Source organism: Pelobates fuscus, chromosome 3 (genome assembly GCF_036172605.1).
Source record: "Pelobates fuscus isolate aPelFus1 chromosome 3, aPelFus1.pri, whole genome shotgun sequence".
NCBI classification, from domain to species: Eukaryota; Metazoa; Chordata; class Amphibia; order Anura; family Pelobatidae; genus Pelobates; species Pelobates fuscus.
In genome coordinates, this window is record NC_086319.1 from 196,912,775 (window position 1) to 196,937,325 (window position 24,551).

The following is a 24,551-nucleotide window of genomic DNA, read 5'->3' on the forward strand; positions in this document are numbered from 1 at the left end:
CGGTGTGGAAATTTGAATTCACTGTAATAGATCTAAATTTTGATAGTTTCCAGTTCCTCTCATTGCAAAGTATTTAGTTATAGCTCAACAAACAAGCACAGAGCACTGTGAAATGACTGAAACCTTGTTGAGTGCCAGTGAGTACCACGTGCAAATATTTAAACAGCTCCCTCACAAAGGTCCATTGATAAGTTATTCTTTAATGAAGTGGTACAAGCCAACACTATGTTGCACACAATATTTTCGATCCACAATTCCTTTTATGGATGTATCCTCAAGAAAGTACACATTGATCCATGCATTAGTGTTGAACAGTGTGGAAAAATATTCCACTTTGAACTGGTCTCTTTTTTTTCATGTTAACGATGTCCATCCCCAAGCATGCCATGCTCTTCAAGAACAGCAATAGTCCAGTTCTGTTCCTTTACTACTAGCTGGTACTTCGAATTGGATGAGTTCTTACTCTATAGATAATGACAGATGCTGCCGGAAACAGTAACAGAGATGTCATGATAAAGATGGTGGCCAGTATGATGAGTACAATTACCCAAACATCCAGGATATGTTTGGGAAGTTCCACTGGTGTTGAGCTTGCAAGATCATTCATGTTGGCATAAAGTGGTGTCCCAGTTTCTGCAACAAGAAAATATCATGACATGAAATTAAAACAACAACAAAAAAGAACAGGCCAGCTGCAGTGGAACTACCTGTATTCAAAGTTAATATGAAAAATCTCAAGTGCGCATATTGTTTATTACTGTAAAACAGGTTACTAAAGTTAGAGTCTTTACTATTTTCTTGAGTAACAGGTACTTTGTTAAATTTTGCATTCATTAAGAGAATATGTATTGACTGTGTTTTAATAAAGATTATTATTTTTTCTACTATTTTAACTTTGTTTTTACATTAAAACCTAAATATATATATATATATATATATATATATATATATATATATATATATATATAAAGAAAAATCATACAGGGAACTTTATCTCATGCATAGCAATGAAAAAGACAAAGGAGCCTAATTGTTGGTAAGCCCTCCCACAGACATCAGCCAGCAATCATCTAAAGTTGACATCATCATCTTCCTGTGCTATGCACAAATTGCCTTTGGCATCTTCACGCATACATGCAAAAACAGGTGTTGAAGATCCCACTGACATAAGCCATTTCAAGGGAACTTCTATAATCCTTTTGTATGTGATGAAGCAACTTTCAACAAATGAGGCTGTCATAATTTGCATTAAGTAAACGGAAGCTCAAAGAGGTATTTTAATTCTGAGGTTTGCAGTAAAGAACTACCTTTTGTACACCTAATTCAAGCAAGTAGTGAATTTTTGTGACTAACATAGCTGAACTTAAAACATAGGTTACTTGGAGAATGTTTTCCTATGCGGCTCTCATCCTTAACAATTGAAATGTATGCTGAATTCCACTTTGAACTTATTAATGACATGCTGATCGTGTTTTAAGTTTGTTAGCTAAACCTTTTTAAATCGTAACCTTAATTTAGATATGAATATTTTTCTAAGATGACAAATGTTTTAATTTTCCCTACTTTTTTGTAGTTACTAAAAAGTGTGTAAAATCCCCCATTGGAGTGCCCTTTAAGATTAATGAGGATGTAAAATAATTGCAATTGTGTCCCTTTAAATCTTTTCAATTCTAATGCCACACAAGCCATTACAGAGGTTGTCCATTTATCTGGCTGATGTATTTTGGAGATAAGAATATGTGTTTGTCCTTAGAACAAGATTTGAATGATGTCTCTATTCCATTCAATGTTTGAATAGCAATTATTAAAGTGATAAGCATTATATGTATTAATATTGCAAACAAGGAAGGAAACATGTTTATTTTCATTGATGTGATGTATAACCAAAAAGAATTACACAATAAAAAGTGTTTGCCTGGCCTTTGTTTTTATAATGACTGTGATAAAAAGATCTGATTACTTCAACCAGACCAATTACTCATAACTATGCAACTTGTCTCGAGTGACTGAGCAGCAAGTAAGAAAAATCAATAATGTACATAAAATTATATTTGAAATGTTTGTTTTAAAGAAGAATCACTACTAGTTGAGCTAAATTTTTATGTCATTTATTTTAAAGACACAGTCTGGGACCTATACAGCTTTAATGCATGGTTTTGGCCTATTTTTCTTTTTGCATGCTAAAATCTTAGGTTTTTTTTTTGGAATGCTAAAATAGCCTGCTTGTGGCTATGTTAATTTGTCATTTTTTTTATTCTCTGTTTAAAAAACATTAAAACATAGCATGATTATCACTCTAATAATTGCCATTTCAACATTAAAGGAGCACTATAGGGTCAGGAACACAAACTTGTATTCCTGACTCTATAGGGTTAAAACCCCCATCTAGCCCCCCTGGTCCCCTCGTGCCTCACAAAAATAGCAAAATCTTACTAGTATTCAAGTCTGGAGCTGCTAGCTCTGGCTCTGTTTCCTTTAGGCCTGTCCGCTTCGCAAGGTGGGGAAAGGCTGCAATTTGACTCAGAGCTCTCTAATTGGTTGGTTTAAGCCACTAGAGCTCTTCTGACTGTTTCACTGAGTTTAACTTAATGTAATGATGTCGTACGTTGTCATGCTATGCTTTCCTATGGGGAAGGCCTAAAGCGTGTGTGGCGCTCTCCCTGCATGTGCTTTAGGTTCTGCCTTGCTTTGGCATTGGAACAAGTATTTTAAAGGGTTTTTAAACCTTCACCTGCCGAAGGGCCAAAGGGACACTATAGTGTTAGGAGTAAAGGTTTATATTCCTAACACTAGTATTCCTTAAATGTACATTTAGAAGAAAATAGTGTATCTCTAAAAAAAAAAATTAACACAAGTTATAGGGGATTTTTAAGAGAAGTTACAGTTCCCCTTTTAGGCACAGTAGATTTTAGCTTTACAAAATGCATAATATTTTGTGTGTAAAATAGAGTTTTCAGTCATAACCCTGTCATTAGTATGTCTGTTCAGCAGAACAGACTTTTTCTCACAACAAGATAGAATTTTATGAAATACTCATTTTGGAATATCACAGAAATTCCAACCCAGTCAAGAGATATACTGAAACAAAGTAGAAAAATTATTGCATATAGTTCAGTAATAACTTCAGGAACTAAAATAAATTTTACAACAGATTGCCCTTTTACCTGGGTCCCCACCTGGCACCAGATCTCCTGAGCAGCAGGATTATGACATCCAACTTCTGCAGAGTTGCAGAAGTCGGATGTCGATCCTGACGTTCGTTCACTGGCTAAGAGCATCAGCTGATCACTCTCTGTGAACGGAAATATGCACAGAATTGATATTACCGGAACTCATATTTTTGGTTGGCAAATGACGCCTCAGTGACGTTGCCTGAAGTGGAGTTACACTTCCGGCAGCAAAAGGGTTAAACTCGGTATTTGTAGAGTTTCAAAGCGAAATTCTGCACTAACAGACTCCAGGAACTGTGACCACTTCAAATTATTGAAGAGGGTATGGTGCCTGGAGTAACCTTTTAAAGGGATACTTTAACCCCTTAAGGACCAAACTTCTGGAATAAAAGGGAATCATGACATGTCACACATGTTGCACCATAACCACTACTGCTCATTTTAGTAGTTATGGTACAAAGGTAGGCGTGGTGCTCGGCAAAATGGAGCATAATGTCGCATAAAGTGGGAAAGAAAATTTGTAAACTACCTCTAAAAGAAATGTGGTCTCACTTTTACATAAAAAGACAGATAAAGATAAATGTGGTAACTTTTAGTTCCCCATCAACGAATGATGAATACAACTACAGGGTTACTAACTAAAGTTTGAATTCAAAGCAAAATTAAAATTCAAGGTCAAAATAGACAAACTGGAAAAATTATCCAAGTCAGTTATGCTGTCAGGTTGGCTACTCTGGCCTTAAATTTAAAATTAACTTTGAATTCTCACTTTAGTGAATAACCCTCTTAAAATAAAAAGAAAAGCAAAAAATATATATACATACAATTAAAACACACACAGCCCTCTCTCAGACCTGCAAGAGGCTGCGACAATCAGGAGCCTCTCATTTTTTATTTATTAAAGAATCAAAACGTTCAAGTTTAGTGTTGCTTTAAGCATGTTAAGATTCACAACTTAATAGCAACTGTAAGAAAACAGGAAGTACATAAAAAAACTATGTGCACAATGAATCTGTAATTGCAATAAAAAAAAATAGAGATTTCACATTCTGTCTAATTGGTGCTATTTTAGAGTCCTTTAAAAAAAGTGACAGTTATTTTCTAATTAAAAGAGACAATGTCTAGTACACAGTGTTTGTAGTGCATATGTAGAGCATAGAAATGCACAAAATATGACCATTGGCATTTACATATTACTATCAGATTCAGCAGCACTTGATAAAATGATGCAATGGGGGTAATAATAAGTAATTGACAAACAATAATAATAAGCCCTGCTCAAAAACAAACCTTCAAAGTTGTATCAAGATTGCACGTAAATGTATTGTAAATTTTTCCATTTCTGTTCCTCCCCTCTGGTGTTGCACATGGAAAATATGAATGATTATGCACACCCAGGAAAATAAATTGCAAGTAAAACAATAAAATGTTGAAAATGGTAAACAAAAGTCTGTTTTGGGATGTACCAGAGAGCAAATAAGTTTACTGGCCACAAGTCCCTTCCAGATGTTCCAAGAAATTCTGCAGATAATTTGCCGTTTTATAATCATGTAATAAGAAAAATCAGATGCTAGGAGTGTCCGGAACATGATATTCTTTGCAATTGACCGCTTCAGTCATTAATTTCCAAAGCTAACCATAATGGTTAATGAACTAATGTAAATGACTGCAATAAAGGAGATGGTTTATTAAACAAATCCATGTTTTTTTCTGACACATACCAATGATGACAGTCGTGACTGGCACATTCATTGGTTTAACTCATTCAGTGTTTAACCCCTTCACTATCAAGTGGTTTGCAGAAAGACAACCCTCAGAATCCAAGTGTTTGGCGTAAAACTAATTTTTACATTTATTTTTCGTTTCAGTAATCCTAGATGCCATATTATTAAATGAAAACAAAAAAACGATAATTGTGTCTGGACCGAAAAACCTAAAACTTTTTTTAAAAAAAAAGTAATTTACCGATTAATAAGGAATATTAATAGACTTTTTTCCTTACATGGGCTATAATCCTCTCACCTATACATTGTCCAATATGCACCCGGTTCTCAGTTGTGTGTACATATACATTCACACACACACACTCAGTTGTGTGCACCTATACATACACACACACATTATATTTGTGTGTGTGTATATGTATATGTACACACAACTGAGAACCGGGTGCATATTGAACAATGTATAGGTGAGTCATTTACATTAGTTCATTAACCATTATGGTTAGCTTCGGAAATTAATGACTTAAGAGGTCAATTGCAAAGAATATCAAGAATAAGTTCCTAGTTTCTGCTTTCTTTACATATATACAAAGAAAATATATAAGGGAGCACTCACAGGTCTTCCAAATCAATCTGATGGTGTTTTAATAAATCTTCAAAGAAATCACATACAACCGTGCAAAAATCAAAGTTTCGACCTATTTAGGTCTTTATTAAAGGACCACTCTAGTGCCAGGAAAACATACTCGTTTTCCTGGCACTAGAGTACCCTGAGGGTGCCCCCACCCTCAGGGACCCCCTCCCGCCGGGCTCTGGAGAGAGGAAGGGGTTAAACTTACCTCTTTTTCCAGCGCCGGGCGGGGAGCTTTCCTCCTCCTCTCCATCTTGATCGCGACGTCATCGGCTGAATGCGCATGCGCGGCAGGAGCCGCGCTCGCATTCAGCCGGTCGCATAGGAAAGCATTTACAATGCTTTCCTATGGACGCTTGCGTGCTCTCACTGTGATTTTCACTGTGAGAAGCACGCAAGCGCCTCTAGCGGCTGTCAATGAGACAGCCACTAGAGGATTTGGAGGCTGGATTAACCCTCATTATAAACATAGCAGTTTCTCTGAAACTGCTATGTTTATAAAAAAAAGGGTTAATCCTAGAGGTACCTGGCACCCAGACCACTTCATTAAGCTGAAGTGGTCTGGGTGCCTAGAGTGGTCCTTTAAGATCGATGCAGGATGCACTAACGGAAGAAGGCTGACCGGCAAATGCAGTGTTATGCTCTGTGAAAACCATGGGTCCTGGCACTCATGTGGTTGTTACACTGACACGTACCATCCACCTAGAGATTGCTGCAGATGACTCACACCCCTTCATGGCAATGGTGCTCACTGATGGCAGTCGCCTCTTTCAGCAGGATAATGCACCATGCTACACTGCAAATATTGCTCATGAATGATTTAAGGAACATGAAAAAGGTGTTGCTTTGACCTCCAAATTCCCCAGATCTCAATCCGATTGAACATCTGTGGGATGTGCTGGAACAACAAATCTGATCCATGGAGGCCCCACTTTGCAACTTGCATGACTTAAAAGATCTGCTGCTAATGTCTTGGTGCCGGATACCACAGGACACATTGAGAGGTATTGTAAAGTCCATGCCTCGATGCATCAAAGCTGTTTTGGCAGCGCGAGGGGGACCCAAACGATATTAGACAAGTTGTGGCTGATCAGTGTGTATAAGACATCTGTCTAACAGATGCACCATGTTGCTCACTCTCTCTTTTCTTGCTGTCAGCACACAAATACAACTTATAAATTCCCATTCTGTAAACAATGGAATGAAAAAACAGAGACAACTTCCCAAGAAGCACAATCCTAGCACATCATTAAATGCACTACTACAGGCTGCTTGAAGCAAATACAGAACATTTCTCCCCAAAGGGGAGCATCCATAATGCAGCGTGGTGACCCACAACCTTTTTAAGAGTGCCTGTGCACTGCATCCCTTACAAGCCCACTCTCGGCTTGGCTTGCCTTCAATGATTTTATAACTCTCAATAATGGAAGCTATTTCAATAAAGTGCTGCTTGGGTTCAGTGTCTAACCCAGCTCTCTTAGGGCATGCATTGCAAGTCTGCTCAACAACAAATGCACCAACTGGCCTATAGTCCCTGAACAAATTTATTCAGTAGCAGCAGAGAAAGCAAGTTGGTAATTGCTCTGACAGAGTCACAAACATGTCACCAAACTTGAAAGGCTTAGACAGTGAAACAAACCATTACTTGCCTACTTGTCCTAATGATTATTTTAAAAAAGGTTTTGCTATCCCTTTTAATTGTCACTTAAATATACATTAACATTCTTTTATGACTTTGGCAAGTAACTGGAATGCCATTGTATAGCTAATTATCTGCCACTTAACTATTGTTCCTTAATGAGAGACATGACAGATTATTAGATGGGGAATGATAGGAGGCATGGCAACACTTCAATACAAATCTCATTGTAAAATTGTAGCCATTCATCAACAAATAATTGATACAAAGAATTCCCTCAGACGTCAAAGGTGTAATTTCTGTGTTGTAACAGATTTGGGATCCCAGACAGGTCTGTTGTTTCAAGCAGGATTTTCAACATATATTCTGTTCCACAAAAATGTGATTATCCACTGAACTATTGATGGGAAAATGCACATTTTAGACCAAATTAGCCAAGCTAAGGTCAGAGAAAGTTGAAATCAACTATTTTCAGAATTATCAGTTCTCCAGATTCCTAGTTTAGTGCACAACATGAGTGTGTTCTAAGAGAAAAAAAAAACGGAATAACATCACGTATCTCAATGCAGTAGACTGACGGATGTCAGCTCAGAATTACTCACTCTGAATTCAGTTCACTGGTTGTAAATCATCCCCTCGGGCAACGTTTGCTGCCATTGTTACATGCATTCAGGATATCAGTACTGTGTGTGATATCACTATACGCAGTGTTCATCTGTCACAACACGAAAAGGAATCAGGCACATTATGAAAAATAATAAAGAATGATATCTGTGCAGGCGTTGTCTTCAGAACAAGAAAAGTCAATAACCATGATGTTAAAACAAAAGTTTTGTTCTCAGAGTAGTAAAAGAACTAACTGATATATATTTAACTCTGTTAACACTACAGTTGATTACAACAGGTTCTGAAGCAAATACACTCATAAACAGCTACAAACACATTTTCATGGTTATTCACTAAAACGAGAATTCAAAGTGAATTTAAAATTTAAGGTCCAATTAAGCTGAATTGGAAAAATGTCAGGCATGCTTTTAATTCGGCTACTTTGGCCTGAAATGTGGAATTCATTTGAATCTTCACTTTATTCAATACCCCTGTTTGTTGTCTAACAGTGTCAGCTCCCCCAGCTATATTTCCCTCCAAGTGTCCATCACAATACTTACTGTCACATGTGTCTATTGCAGAATCTTAGCAAGCCCTTTGTTAGGACATAGAGCAATGTCGTGTTTCTTCAAGTACATGAAAACTGAATTAACGATCCTTTTGTAGTTATATTACTACACTAATATAATTTTAAATGTAAAAACAAAAACTAAAAACGTTATCATAATTTTAATAACGAGCTGTAATGATTCTAATGATTGATTTGCACGTCATATGATATTTTTAACATAGGACACGTATTTCCAGTGTCTCTTTAATAATAATTCCACACATGTCCCGAATTAACATGGCACCCCATAACGTACTTAAACGTTAAACCATCTGGCACTGCTCTCGTAAATGTATCGCTTTTATAGAACCATCCATCCTACAGAATAGAGAATCCTACAAGTCAATTAATATTCTATAGGTGTCTAAACTGTCTGCTTGTCTGAGCACGGGTAGTTGGCACTTACCTGCTCAAAGCTGCTCCATGGCTCAGTCTAAAAAGTGTATTGGAAAAAAAAACGTCGAAGACTTTAGACTTTTAACTCAGGAGTGCCAGTACACACCCCATACAGTGTGAACACAGCGATCTCTGTACTCTGACACACACAGCTTCTCCCTTATGTTGGTCTAGGCTCTGTGCCTAAAATGCTTTCCCTCTCACTGTGTATATCACAGAAAGGGATGGGTCTAGCCCTGAAAGGAGGGGAAACTTATTCAGTTCCTTCCCTCCTCCTTTAAGAAGGGACTTCGAGTCTGTCATGAAGCAAGCCTCCTAGTGAAGGAAAAACAATATGCACCCTGACATCAGACCCTCACAAGTATTGTAATACAATAATCCAGAATGTGCTGTGCCTTGATTACACCAGCCACACACAAGGAAAGAAAGCATCTACCAGTAATACAGCACAACATAATACATGAGAGTGGGTATATCTTAATACAAAACAGAATGTTAGTGGAAAACACTAATGTGGTTATTTGTGGATAATTGACAAGAGAATTATAAAGTTTAGACCATAAAAGGGCAATAATAAACTCAGCATTTTTGGTTCCAGTTTTGATTTCATGGATATATGCAAAGAAAATAAAAATAAAAAAGTGAAAAACAATCATCATAGTATAAATGGCTATATCTATTTCATTGCATTTCACTTAGATACTTTCTATGAGATCCAGGTATCCATCTGATAAATGAGATTTACTATTCCATTGTTCTGTGCACCCACAGAGGATCACTTGGCACCATCACAGCTTTGCATGCTTTCAAAGGTGAAACAGCACCACAAGCCAAGTTTAAGCTTTTCTTTTTTTTTTTTTTTTTTTTAGAAAATGACTTAGAAGTGCGGTATTTTGTAAAACACAAAACAACGCTTCTGCTCACAGCCTGCTTCTGTGTTAATTATATTAAGTTTGTGCATGCAGTGAATGCGTGCCATACACACAACTTGGACTGAATTCTCTCTCCTTCCAGCAAACAGAGCCAAGTCGCAGACCCCACATGAATGACACACAACCCTATTAAGTAGTAAACCATGTTTTGTGTAAACTGATATCACTGATAAGATATGGCTCCTATCGGTTTTTAGAGCAGTTTCATCATAGGTCCCAAATGACACTCTTTAGGAGGTACAGTATCTTTTTTGGGGCCCAAATCCCTCTGTCCTTGTCTTTTATCCTAATGCATGTCTTTTGTAGAAGCTCAGTATTCTTGTTGTGTCTGAATTTTGTAACAGAGCTATACATTTCTTTATATTTTTTATAAAATATCTTTTTAATGTATTTCTGTACAATAAATGTAAACAAAATGGGTAGATTCTATTCTATCATTTAATTAATTTATAATGTACTCTGTGACTGTTATAATGTAATTTTGAGACTGTATCGTTGCTAATCTATGAAAAGGAACTAGCAACTATTTATTGAATAAATAAATGAAAGAATACTAAAGGAAAGTGAAACTATTATAGAGTTATTTGCTAAGGTGAAAATTCAAAGGGAATTGCAATTTTTGGTCACAATAGCTAAACTGAAAAAAGCTATGCTTTCAGTTAGGTTAATCTACAGAACTAGAACCATTTAACCAAAGTATACATATTATATAATCTTTCTCTGGTGATTCTGGCGCTGTCAATGCATTACAATAGCCATTCTTTGCAAAATAAAAATAATAATTTATATATTCACATATTATTTTAAGCAATAGCAGTAACATCATAGTTAGTAAGACAGTGTTCTTTTACACATGCAAATGGCCTTGTGCAATAAATTATAACAAAAACAAAGGTGCAAGAGAGTACCTGAGAATGGACAGCAGATGAAAGATGATCTTGAACTCGGGAAGCAATTATATTATTTTCATAGCCCGAATATCTGCGTGATCAGAAATGGTCGCCAGTAAGGATCCCGGTGGCCATGATTCTGGTGGGTGCTAGTTATAGCCAATAGAACACAGCTGGCAGCAAATTGGGTCCACGTCTGGATTACCGTTTAAACTTGTGGCGAGCAGAAAAACAAGGTGCAAGAGAGTATTGAGAATGGATAACAGCTCAAATAGCCTGCTCTTCGGTGGGTCCCCGTTCAGATCTCAAGCTGGTTTTAGCTCATCTTGTGCCATTACAAAAAGTGCCAGGGCCATTTGACTATTGGTTTTTTTTCCTGAGATCCAGCAGCTTCCATTGACTCTTGCAACAATGCATGTAAGTGACGTGCCATAGGAGGAAGACAAGTACAGAAGAAAAGAGCTAATAACAAAATTGATAAAGGCCATGGAGCTTAACTATGCTTAATAAGGGTGGCTTTTTCATTTACCATGGTATAAGTTGGCTTTCGTGCCACTGTTTAACCCCATGGTCTCTATTAGAGCATTGGCAGAGGGTGTGTGCTAGGTGGTCGGTATGTGAAATAGTGAGTAGTGGTGACCCATAACCTAAGGGGGAGGGGAGGGGTTTGTCACGGCCTGCTTAAGGGTTCGTACTTAGCAGTAAGTTAAGGGAAAGCAACAGCCAAACATTAAGTAAAGAGAACAGCAGAGTTAACTCAGTAAGGAGAAAACAAAAACATGGAAACATATATTATGCATTATGTGGTGTGTTCAGGTCACTGTTACTAGCCTTCTGTTGCTCCTTGGGATGAATGGAACAGTTCTTTCTGGATCCCATTCATGGGAGGTTGATGGTATCTCCGGTGTTGGGGTGCTCAGTTGCAATCCCAGTTTTTGGAGGAAGGCTGGGGACTCTGACACAGTGGAAAGTTTCAGGATGCCCCACCAGATAACTGCTAAGGTTCTTGGCAGTAGCCATCTATATTCCATTTTCTCTATCCGCAGTCGTGCAGTCACTTCACCTAATGACTTCCTCCAGAGTACGGTGTTCTGGGTGATGTCTTGGAAAAAGGTGAGTTGTGATGACTCAAAGTCTAATGAGGTCTTGCCCCTTACTGCTGCTAGAATGCAGTGTTTGTCTGACATGGAATGGCAGCGGACTATGACGTCTCTTGGAGCTGTTGAAGGTGCTCGTTTGGCCTTGTTTATGTGGAAGTGGCCATTGAATTCAAGATTCTTAGCCTGGGTGTGCGGTAGGAGTACTGCTGGGAGCTTTCTCAGGTACTGTGGCAATTCAGTTGGCCAAATTGTGTCTGGGATTCTTGCAATTTTGATACTCGTGCGCCTGCTGCGGTCTTCTATGGCATATAGTGTGTTTTGAAATACTGTGTTTGCAGACTGTAAGTATCGCAGGGTATCCCCCATGCTTTGCACTTCTTGTCTGGGATCTAGTATGCCCTCTTCAGAGGCCTGTACTCGTGCTGTGCCTGTGTTTCTGTCCTTGCAAAATTTATGTCAGCTTCAAACATTTGCTTCATTTCCTGCAGTAGTTGCCTGATATCCCGTTTCGTGGCTGGGGCTGAGTCATCCCCTTCTGTTTGTGGGCTGCTTGGTGATTCAGGCCGCCGATCTACCCTTTATCCCTCTGAAGGCTGCTCCGAACATGTAGAGCCGGTCTCAGGGTCTAGCTCGGCCACCATCTTGTGGCTTGCGGTGCGTTGCAGCAGGGCCCCTATATCTTGGGAATCTTTGGGTGTACCTGCCTGTGGTTTCTGCGATTGTCTCCCCATGTTGGTGCTGGGAGGTCGCTGTTGGTCGGCCGGCAGTTGGGTCCAGTCCTTGAGGCCCAGGAAAAACACCACTGGAAATTGCGAGGTCCCCACAGAAGGGAGGGCGAGGTAGGCCAGAGGCGCGGTGGGTTTTCATGCCTGTTTGGGCATATAAAAAGGGCATCGGTGGGTGGCCCCTTGTGCCCAGATGCCAGATGTCATGTCTGGGGTTCTCTCGTGTCGATGACCCCATGTGCCTTTGATTTATCGAGGATTGGCCGTCAGTTCTGGAGAGCCATGGAGAATGGCGTCCATTCGGCTCTGTGGTTAAGCTCCGCCCCATCTCCAGAGTCTTATTCAATCATTCAACTAACTGATTTATTAATGACGTACTATGATCACAGGCAAATGGCAACAAGAATATGTCAGATAACATACCAATGGCTAAATCAAGTATAAATGATTTATTTTTTAGTGTGAAATCTAGTCAAAAAACCCTCACTAGCCATCACGTATACTCTAGTTATGATTACCTGTCTGTAGAGGAAGGAATTTCTCTGCCAGAACTTACTGGTCACTATTATAATGCCTAATATGTAAGCTCATCACCTGCTTTCAAAAAGTACAGGAATTTCAATGGGTCATATAATATCTACAGTCAGTGAGTGGGGACGAGTGAGTGCATTCTGCCATTTTAATGCCAGCCTTACATTACCATTCCAGAGATTGATAAAGATTGCTATAGCAGTTTTCTATATATATCTTAATTTTATAAATATATGATTTAACTATATTTACTGTATGTGAGTATTATGCTTAAATGCAGACATTCGTTTTACATTCTGTTGTCATTTTTAGTAAGCTGTGCTGCTACTTATACCTACTGGGTCCTTGTAAATATCTGTAAGCAAAGCATTTGACTATGTTTAGTTATCTATTTTTCACATCTACTGTATGTAAGAAAAAGGGCAATTTTGCTTTTACACTACCATGTGTTAATATGCTAGCTATGAATCCCTCAAATAAATGTTATGTTACTTTTTTTAAATCAAAAAGGGCTCCGTATTAGGGAGTAAGTTGAGCTCCTCCTGTACAGAAAGGTATAAGGCATGTTCTAAATGTTAAAATACTGCCCTTGGAGTATCAAACAGCAAGAGATGGGTAGCGATTCTGAGACACTCATGCTAGTAAAGTCCGGGCCAGCAGTGATACTACCGTGTTTCTCCGAAAATAAGAACGGGTCTTATATTAATTTTAGTCACAAAAAACACACTAGGGCTTATTTTCAGGGTAGGGCTTATTTATTTACGGTACCGGTATGTACATTGAACAACATTTAAACAACTTTTCTTCAAATCACGGCACAGTCATCTTCATTTTCCTTTGAACCATTGGTCCTAATCTCTAATTTACAGCAATATATGGTACAGTAGCTCTCCCTACCGTAAACAACATTTATTCAATTACAATCATGTCATCTTCTTCTGGAATGTCATCATAACTCTCCAAACCCTGATTGCCAGCCTGAATTTCTTGCATCTCCATTTCCTTTTGAACCATTGGGCCTAATCTCTCATGTAAATCAATATAGCTCTCCTTAAACGAGTACTTCTTGTCCATGTAGCCTGCTCGTAGTGCTTTGGCAACACAGCTGTCAGTGATTTTATCCCATGAATTCTTCACCCATGTCACGACCTCTAGCAGTTTAGGCTTCACAAAGTTTCCACGCTGATTTCTGACCAATCTATTTTCAGTGTATTCATTGATTTCCGTGCGCAAATGGTCCTTGAATGGTTTGCTTATTGCAATATCAAGAGTTTGGAGATAAGCAGTCATTCCTGCGGGAATCATTACTTGATCTATTCTTCTCTCTGCAAGGAAGTTCTTCATGTCTTTTGCGCGGTGAGTGCTGGCTGAATCCCAGACTAGCAGACCTCTTTGGCCACCTCTCAGAACAAGTGGCAGCATTAAATCGATCCACTTTCTTATAACTGCTTGTGTGCACCAGGCTTTTTCTGTTTCAAGAACATAAATGCCTGAAACGCGTTCAATCTTATCTTTCTTGCCCTTTGCGATAATTAGAGGTGTGGCTTTTGTTCCATCCAGACGAATTGCCAAAACACAAGTAACACGTGCACTTTCATAACCAGTGGAGGGAACGTAGATTGAGGAGGCTCCCCTCTGATCAATTGTCGTTTGAGATCCTTGGCCCATATACACTGCAGTTTCATCCATCGCAATCATGTTGGAGAGTTGGTATTTAGAAAAGTCTATGCCATCAATATAGAACTTGAATGCAAGTGCACGTTTAACAACTTCATTATCTTCCAGCTTGAACAGTGTTGTCGATCTTTTTAGAGACAGTGCATATCGCTTAAGGAAGCCATCCAGCCAGTGGTGTGATGCTTTGAAATCTTCTGTGGATATGTCGAATTGTGGTGCCATTTCAAGGGCAAATGCTTAAATATCAGCCCTGCGCACAACCAAAGCCTTTGCTCTCTTGTCAGCAATCCATTCACAGATGACATCTTCCAGCTCAAGATATTATGGCTGGCGACCTGATCCACACTTGCGCTTCTTAGCATTTCCCTCGTCCACCTTTTGACTGAGGTTACCTTACTCTGCTCGCCATTTTCGGACCATTCGGAGATCTAACTTCATCTCTTTGCAGAAAGTGGTCAGATTCTTGCCGTGGGAGTCCTCCACGATTCCTTTCTTGTACTCGACAGAATAGCTCTTTCTCTTTGCACTCATCTTGTCTGGGGATCAAAATACCGTACTGTCTAATTAATCCACCCCCCTCTAATTAATCCACCCCCTCTTTAATTAATCCACCCCCCTCTAATTAATCCACCCCCTTTAATTAATCCACCCCCCTCTTTAATTAATCCACCCCCCCTTTAATAAATCCACCCCCTCTAATTAATCCACCCCCCTTTAATTAATCCACACCCCCCTCTAATTAATCCACCCCCTTATTAATCCACACCCCCTCTAATTAATCCACCCCCTCTAATTAATCCACCCCCTCTAATTAATCCACCCCCTCTTTAATTAATCCACCCCCCTCTAATTAATCCACCCCCTCTAATTAATCCACCCCCCTTTTAATTAATCCACCCCCCCTCTTTAATACATCCACCCCCTCTAATTTATCCACCCCCTTTAATTAATCCACACCCCCCTCTAATTAATCCTCACCCCCCTCTAATTAATCCACCCCCCTCTTTAATAAATCCACCCCTTTAATTAATCCACCCCCCTCTAATTAATCCACCCCCCTCTAATTAATCCACCCCCTCTAATTAATCCACCCCCCTTTAATTAATCCACCCCCTTTAATCAATCCACCCCCCTCTTTAATAAATCCACCCCTTTAATTAATCCACCCCCCTCTAATTAATCCACCCCCCTCTAATTAATCCACCCCCTCTAATTAATCCACCCCCCTCTAATTAATCCACCCCCTCTAATTAATCCACCCCTCTAATTAATCCACCCCCTCTTTAATTAATCCACCCCCTCTAATGAATCCACCCCCCTTTAATTAATTCACCCCCCCTTAATTAATTCACCCCCTTTAATTAATTCACCCCCCTTTAATTAATTCACCCCCCCCCCCCTTTAATTAATTCAGTCCCAGACATAAAATACCGGTATCTACTCACAGTTCAAAGAGTCCGACCACTGGGTGCCTCACCGCCCGGAAATGGATCCTTCCGCTGAAGATCCGTGAAGGCAGACTGACGGCGCTGCGCACGTCGTCATCACGTTGCCGCGGCCCGCAACGCTCCTCCCCCTCCTCCTCATAGAAGAAGGAAGTCCCGCCGGGCCGCAAAGGTACAATGCCTAGGTCTTATTTTCGGGGTAGGGCTTATATTGCAGCCCACCCCGAAAATTCAGCTAGGGCTTATTTTCGGGGTAGGGCTTATTTTCAGGGAAACACGGTACCACCAGTCCAGTCACACCAGATCCAGCAAACTGGACATGACCATATAGTGATCCTCAAACTTAGGGCGATCTAATGTGGCTCTGGCATCAGGGGCCTGGTCTGTTGCAGTGCCCTTTAAGAGCACCATGGAGTGGGTCCCTGACAGATTAACTGCTGAGTTGGGAGGAAATGACTAAGATGACACACGGATACAGATCCACAAGGGCTCTTCCTTCCCAGCTTACAGAGAGCCACATGGGGAGGAAAAAGGGGAGAAAGACAGAAGAAGGAGTTGAACCGGCTGAGCAAACTGGAGCCTCAGATTCCCATTAGCCTTGGCCAGCATTAGCCAGGGATGCCACCCAAAACTTATGGAAACAAGAGGGTGGCAAAAAACATGTTAATTATGACCTATATGTGTATATTTGTGCGTGTCAGTGTGTATGTGTATCTGTGTGTCTCTCTGTGTGTCAGTGTGTATTGTGTGTATGTATATGTATCTTTGTCGGCATGTGTATCTGTTTGTAGAAGTGTATGTGTATAAGTGCATACATACAAACATTCTAAAGCCAACACTACTCACAAATATACCTCTACAATCACATTCCAATACAACACACAAATATAGATATGCAATCAAATGCAAACACTAAAAACAAATACACCCCTGCAATCAAACACCAACACTACACACAAACACACCACTGCATTTAAATACTAACAGTACACACAAATACTGCACTTATGTATCAAGGGGTTAGGCGATCGCTCGACTGTTGTTATGTCTCAGCATATGTCTGCTGTTTTTTTTTTCAAATGTTTAAAACTGGGGCATTAATAAAAAAAATTGGCTCTGTGGATAATGTAAACACGTGAGGACAAGGAAGAAGAAGTCTATGTCGATGTTTAAACCTCTGAAGAATTTTGGAAAATTTTCCCCATTTTCTCTTATAGAAAAGATTACAAAACTCTTTGTAGAGAACAGCTACAAAGATTCATGGTTGGCAACGTGAATTGAATTGAAGTCATCATTTCTTCAAACTTGTGTTCATTGTTACCCTTGACATGTTATTAAAGTGTGCCACAACAAAACTTTTGTTTAATACAAACACTTTATTGTATAAAAGACTTGTTCCAGGAAATGTAGATGATAAAGTCTTCCTATTGTGAGTTTTATCAGGTGCTAGCAGTCTCAGAAAAGCTAACCTATGAGACATGGTGTGTATACCATGAGTACCTATCCCTTTTTTTGTTTGTGCTTTGTTAGGTAAAATAGAATTTTGTGCTGAATAATAATTATATTTAGGACATTCTGGACAATTACAGAAACCTAACTGTATTCTTCCTGGATAAATACTTCTTATCAACCTCATTTTTATTATCTAAAAATACATACTCCAATACATTATTCTCTAATAATTAGATAAATAATATTTAGCTAATAATTCTATGATGTGACTCGAAGTCATTTAGAGGAAGAAACAATAATTATTTGAAACCTGCAAACTTGTTTGCACTATTAAAAAGCCTGTTTGGTAAACATTTTAAAATAAAGTGAGTAATTCATTATATTTATATATTTAATGAAATATGCAGTATTTAATTTATACCATTATATAATTTATTTTTTTTACAAATATTTATTTTTACATATATTTTTTTTATAACTTCCAAATGTGCTTACTGTGTCTACAATGCTTCTCTTTGATAAGTATTTGATTGGAGACTGAACATCATGAATATGGAAGTTAGTGCTGAGAAAAAAAGGGGGTGGATCAGATTAGCTGCAGAACTTGAAAAATACATTGATTTTTAGGAATATAAGAAAAAAAAGATAATAAATGCTTTTTTCTCCCCTTCATTTTAACTGCATTGTTCCAGTGAGCTCATAATATGCATGTTTTAAACTGATGAATATGAAGTACCTGTTAAAAGTAGTTGAAAACCAAAGAAGTAGCACAGTGAGTGACCCTATTATTGGTCCTAGCACAGGAGTAAAGAACCACTAGATTTAACTGATGATTACTATTGTTAGTAGCAATGTAGTAAATTTGAATAATGCAAGCAAAATGTTTTTGACATGTAGGGAAAGGAGAAAACAGGAAGACCTAATATAATGTAAAGAAGAGATCATTGGTCAATGAACGTTGAAGGAGGGTATGCAAGCTTTGAAAATGGCCCCTTGTTTCTAATAAATTATCAAGGAGTACACATTATTCTTCACTTGCCCTTGTTTTGATGATGGCATATAAACCAATGCCGAAACAAATGGAACTTTTGGAATATTTTAATGCAGTGCACCAAAAAAATGCAGGTAACTGAGATCTTGTGAGTGTTCACATTTGATCAGTAGAATTGCTGCATCCGTGCTTGCAGTTGATGCCAAATGAATGCAGGTCTTGAATGCAATTGGCTTGCTTAGGATCACAGCCATATAATGCTTCTGGAGCTGTAAGCTTGTATTGCATTTTATTGTTTTTCCTTGGATTTCGACTCCTGATAGTTTTAACTATTCAGCAATCCAATATCCCCCGACTAGGCTAATCTTGACTACTCTGTTGTCTAGTATCTCGATACAGCTATTTATTCTTTACCTGAATTTGTGTTAGTATATATAGCTGCTATTTCTTCCTTTTCCTCTCTATGTATTAATCCCTAACTATCATTCTACCTTTGGAAGGATACTATACCTGTACTTCAAACCATCACACCATTTTCTTTTATTGATAATTATTTTCACAAAATGAGTTAATTATTATTTAGTAGCACGACTCTCAAGGGTCTAGTTCAGGGGTAGTCAACCTTTTAATACCTACCGCCCACTTTTGTATCTTTATTGATGGTAAAATTTCCTTACCGCTCACCAGTGCCGCAGTAACTCATTTTTATAGCGCAAGTGCGATTTCTTTTTTTTTTTATAAAGGAGGGTTTTGTTTTTTTAAATATGTACTTTTTGTACTATTTATGTACTATTTTTTCCCCTTTTTTCTATTTTCTATTCTACTTTTTTTTCTATGTGTGTCTGTGAGGTACAGTGTCTGTAAAGGGTGCTGTGTGTGTGTGTGTGTGTGTGTGTGTTTATGTGTGAGCAAGCAGTGTGTATGTGAGTGAGCAGTGTGTGTGTGTTGAAGTTGCAGTGTGTGTGTGAAGGGTGCAGTGTGTGTGTGAGAGGTGCTGTGTGTGAGGGTTGCTGTGCGTGTGTGAAGGGTGCTGTGCGTGTGTGAAGGGGGAAATAAAGCTGGATACCCCTGGGGGAATCAGCTTGGTGTGTGTCTGGAGCGACCAATATAGGGGGTAACCCTCACATATGTGGATAAAGAGGAACAGACCTAATAGGTCTGAGAGGAGTTGGACGCCCCCTAGTGGATATGTATATATATATATAAAAACTGTTAATAACACTAAGATAAAAATCCTCAAAATTGAGAAAACAAGAATATAAAAATAATAATAACTGAGTATGGCGAGATAGAGTATAAGCTCATGAATGGGATGTGGATAAATCTTGAAGATGTCTTATAATAAGAACAGAAGGAGTCTTCAAATAAAGATAAATCCCAAATAGGTGCTTAAATCGTTGCTACAGTCTACTGGTAGCTATTAAGAAAAGTTCCCATCTATAATAATAAATGGTAAATCACAGTACCTGTAAATCTCTTAATAAAGACTTGTAGGGTCTAACAGAGTAGCAAAATGTAACAAAAGTTACACAGCAGGAAAAAAGTGATAAGCAAACATCTTGTAAAGATACTGCTAAAAATAGCTACACAGTATAAAGTAGAGAGATTACTAGTGCAGATTAGATTGTATAGATGAAGATCTAGTATAGAGTTGCTGCAGCTCGTAGGAGTTTGCTGGTGCAAAGTAAAATGTATAGCTGAAAATCAATTATAGAGAACTGCAACTAACTTCAGCAAGAAAAATATGGGTACCTGTTGAGAGGGGGGTGGGGGGGGGGAGGATAAAAAGAGAGTCACCAACCTAGACCATCCCTCATACCCCAAAATAAATCCCCAAGTAAAGCACAGTTCCCACTTGCTAGAGCTTAAAGATCTAAATCTAATTCTGTCTAACTAGCTGTAGTGATAACGAAGGAGCACGAGCTTCTATCTGTCCTAACTGCCTGTTGCCTGACACGTGTTTCGGCGCTGCTAAACGCGCCTTCTTCCGAGGCTATACAAGTGTCCTCTGACACCAGAGGTTTCTTTATACCACTCTTGGACCAATGAAAGGAGGGGCGTGTGTTTGAAAGTTTGCGCCTAACGGCCGAACTCTGAACAAGCCACGCCGCCCTCTCTCTCTCTCACTCGAACATGACGTCACTTTATAAGATGCAAATTTGAATGTAGATGTAGCGGCTTATTAACCCTGGATGTGCCTAAATGTAGTAAATGCAAAGAACAGAAGAATAATTAGTATATCCAGTACAGCAGTTAAAGGGGTATATAAAAGTGACTGTAGTCACTAGATAAACCATAGAGAGAAGCATCTCTACAATGATTTAGGTCTAGTACAGTGGTAGTCAACCTTTTTCTACCTACCGCCCACTAATGCATCTTTTTGGTTGAAAAAATTTCCTTACCGCCCACCAGTTTTCGCGCAAATGCAGAATATTTTTAAGAAAGGGGGGTGTTTTTTAAAAAAATAAATGTACGTACATTTATCTTTTTATTTCTACTTAATGCAGGTTTATAAGGTTTTTAACTTTATAACGTTTAATGAGAAAACAATAAAGTAAATTGAAATTACCTTTACTAGTGATTAATGAGATCCTTGAGGTTGATGCTGCGAGACTAAATATTTGATATCTGGTTCGATTTTCGTAAGGAACAAACAAAGGTCTCTTTCAGTGATATTCAGAAGACTTCTCTGTTTGCGCATAATATGATTTCTCATTTGTGCGTCAGCTCATCTCCTCTCCCTCCTCAATTCCCCTCCCCACCTTTTATTCCCCTTTTTTTCTATTTTTTAACCGTCCTTATAGCAATGCCCAGTAGGAAGGCTGAGCTACGTAGCCCACTTACTATAGTCCACTATAACATACAGACACACACACAGGACACACACACAGGACACACACACAAAGACACAGACAGGCACACATACAAAGACACAGACAGGCACACATACACACACACACGTATGTGTGCCTGTCTATGTCTTTGTATGTGTGTCCTGTGTGTGTGTGTCCTGTGTGTGTGTGTGTCTTGTGTGTGTGTGTCTTGTGTGTGTGTCTTGTGAGTGTGTCTTGTGTGTGTGTCTTGTGTGTGTGTGTCCGTATGTGTGTGTCTGTATGTTATAGTGGACTATAGTAAGTGGGCTACCTAGCTCAGCCTTCCTACTGGGCATTGCTATAAGGATGGTTAAAAAATAGAAAAAAGGGGAAAAAAAGGTGGGGAGGGGAATTGAGGAGGGAGAGGAGATGAGCTGACGCACAAATGAGAAATCATATTATGCGCAAACAGAGAAGTCGTCTGAATATCACTGAAAGAGACCTTCGTTTGTTCCTTACGAAAATCGAACCAGATATCAAATATTTAGTCTCGCAGCATATACATACAAACAGACAGGCACACATACAAACAGACATGCACACACACATAAGACACACACACATGCAGACACACAAACAATGACACATACATACAAAGACAAGACACACATACATACAGACACACACACAAATATATACACAGACAGACACATACACACACACACAAGACACATACAGACACACATGCGACACACACAAGACATACATACAGACACAGACAGGCACATATACAGACACACAAGACACACATACATACACACACAAAGACACAGACAGGCACACATACACACAAGACACATACATACAAACAGACACACAGACATGCACACACACATGCAGACATACATAGACACACACACATGCAGACACAAGACACACATACAATGACACATACATACAAAGACAAGACACACATACATACAGACACACACACAAATATATACACAGACAGACACATACACACACACAAGACATACATACAAAGACACATACAGACACACACATATATACACAGACAGACACACACACAAGACATACATACAAAGACAAGACACACATACATACAGACACACACACACACATATATACACAGACAGACACATACACACACACAAGACATACATACAAAGACACATACAGACACATACACACACACAAGACATACATACAAAGACACATACAGACACACACACACACACACACACATATACACAGACAGACACATACACACACAAGACATACATACAAAGACACATACAGACACACACAAGACATACCTACAAAGACACACACACACATTATATTTAAGTCACCCTCCTGTTTCCTACCTTTAAGGTGCAGGAGGGTGACTTTCCCTGGGGTCCAGTGGTGGCTCAGGTGGATGGGAGTCAGAGTTCCCACTCTGACTCCCTGGTGATCCTCCCGCGCGGCTCTCAGTTTTAGCTCAGGTGGATGGGAGTCAGAGTTCTCACACTGACTCCCTTGTGATCCTCCCGCGCGGCTCTCAGTTTTAGCTGGGAGGAGTGACCGGGGAATCACTTCCTCCCAGCTCTGATGTCATCACAGGGGGCCCGGTCGCGCTGTTAAAGCGCCCAGCGCTGACCGGGCCCCCTTACAATCCGCATCCATCCGGTGGTCCTGACAGCATGGGCCACCCGATGGACACTTTGGAAGGCGGCCCCGGCGGTTTACCGGGCGGGCCGGAGCCGCAAATGGTCACGGCGGTACCCAGTCGCACGGGTACCGCCGGCTCGCACCCGCCCGATCAACCTGGAAATCCCTACCGCCCACCTGGAATCCTGAAACGCCCACTAGTGGGCGGTAGGGACCAGGTTGACGAACCATGGTCTAGTATAAAGTACTATGGTCATTAGAAGATATTGTATAAATGGACGATGTCAATAAGTATAAATATATAACTTGATGTTTATATAATTAATAACATCAATAAGCACTTACAACTCTTCTTATAAGCCAACTACATGAAAGTGCATTCGTATAGAGCAGAGAGTAATGATCTAATACGTTCAAGATGAAAAGAACCACTGGTATAGCTGACCAAGGAGAAAAATAGTAATTAGAGGAAAAGTATTTACAAAATTAATGAAAAGAACTGTATTTATACATATGAAATAAACTAAATGAAGAAATACTTAAATGAAGAAATACTTAAAGTCTTGGTGATTCTATTACTCAATAAAGGGGGTAAATGTAAAACCCTCATTCAAACCATCTGGGGCTAATGTTTTGAACGTATATATCCAATAGCATTCTCTTTTGAGGAGGGTAAGATCAAGATCCCCTCCTCGTCATCCAAGGGTCACTTTTTCAATGCCTGCAATTCTAACACCACTTGGGTCACCATGATGATGACTCCTAAGGTGTCTTGCCACTGGGGTGTCTCTGAAGTTTCTGACAGAGTGTATATGTTCCATCACTCTCCTTTTAAAGGGACGGATGGTTTTTTCCAACGTATCTAAGGCCACATGTGCAGATCAAAAGGTAAATTATCCCTTTAGTGTTACAGTTAAAAAAATTTTAACAGTACACACAATTTGTTCACTTGAATTTATTAGACATTTGGAGTCTTTTTTCATGTACCTACAGGCCACACATTTACCACATTTTGTGTGAAGGGGGCAGTGCGTGTTTGAGGGGTGGAGTGCGTGTGACAGAGGCAGTCAGTGTGTGTGTGAGTTGTGTAGTGTGTGTGAGGGGTGTAGTGTATGTGAGGGGGGCAGTCTGTGTGTGTGTGAGGGTGGCAGTCTGTGTGTGTGTGAGGGGGCAGTCTGTGTGAGGGGTGTGTGTGTGTGTGGGAAGGGGCAGTGTATGTGTGTGAGGTGTAGTGTGTGTGATGGGTGTGAAGGGTGCATAGGGTCTATGCTGTGTGTAGGTGGGTGAGATGTGAAAATCTATCTTAATGTCTTACCCTCCCTTCTTCTTACTTTTTACCAGGGAGGGGGACATAATGCTGCAAGCCCTGGTGGTCAAGTGGTGGCATGTTAACTTTAACCTGCAGCTCCTCCGGCTGCAGGCTGACTCTTGCAAGCACAGCACTGTATTGGTGCGTTGCCATGGTAACACTCAGCAAAGCTCCAACCAGCCTACTCGTGTGAGGAACACATAGCCTCCCAGGACCATCCCTGTCTCTGCTGGAAC

The 24,551-nt window shown here is 39.5% G+C and overlaps 1 protein-coding gene across 2 annotated transcripts; it reads right to left on the reverse strand.

The window, feature by feature from the left end:
* Positions 1-365: 365 nt before the first annotated feature.
* Positions 366-18,090, reverse strand: SMIM3 (small integral membrane protein 3). Of its 2 annotated transcripts, none has more exons than XM_063445403.1 (2): positions 18,024-18,090; positions 366-633 (listed from the first exon to the last, which is right to left on the reverse strand). In XM_063445403.1, the coding sequence occupies exon 2, from the start codon at positions 605-607 to the stop codon at positions 431-433; it is 177 nt and encodes a 58-aa protein (XP_063301473.1). In that variant the 5' UTR covers positions 608-633; positions 18,024-18,090; the 3' UTR covers positions 366-430. The 2 variants fall into 2 exon arrangements, with proteins under 2 accessions (XP_063301473.1, XP_063301472.1); XM_063445402.1 differs by lacking the exon at positions 18,024-18,090 and adding an exon at positions 8,787-8,972.
* Positions 18,091-24,551: the final 6,461 nt, after the last annotated feature.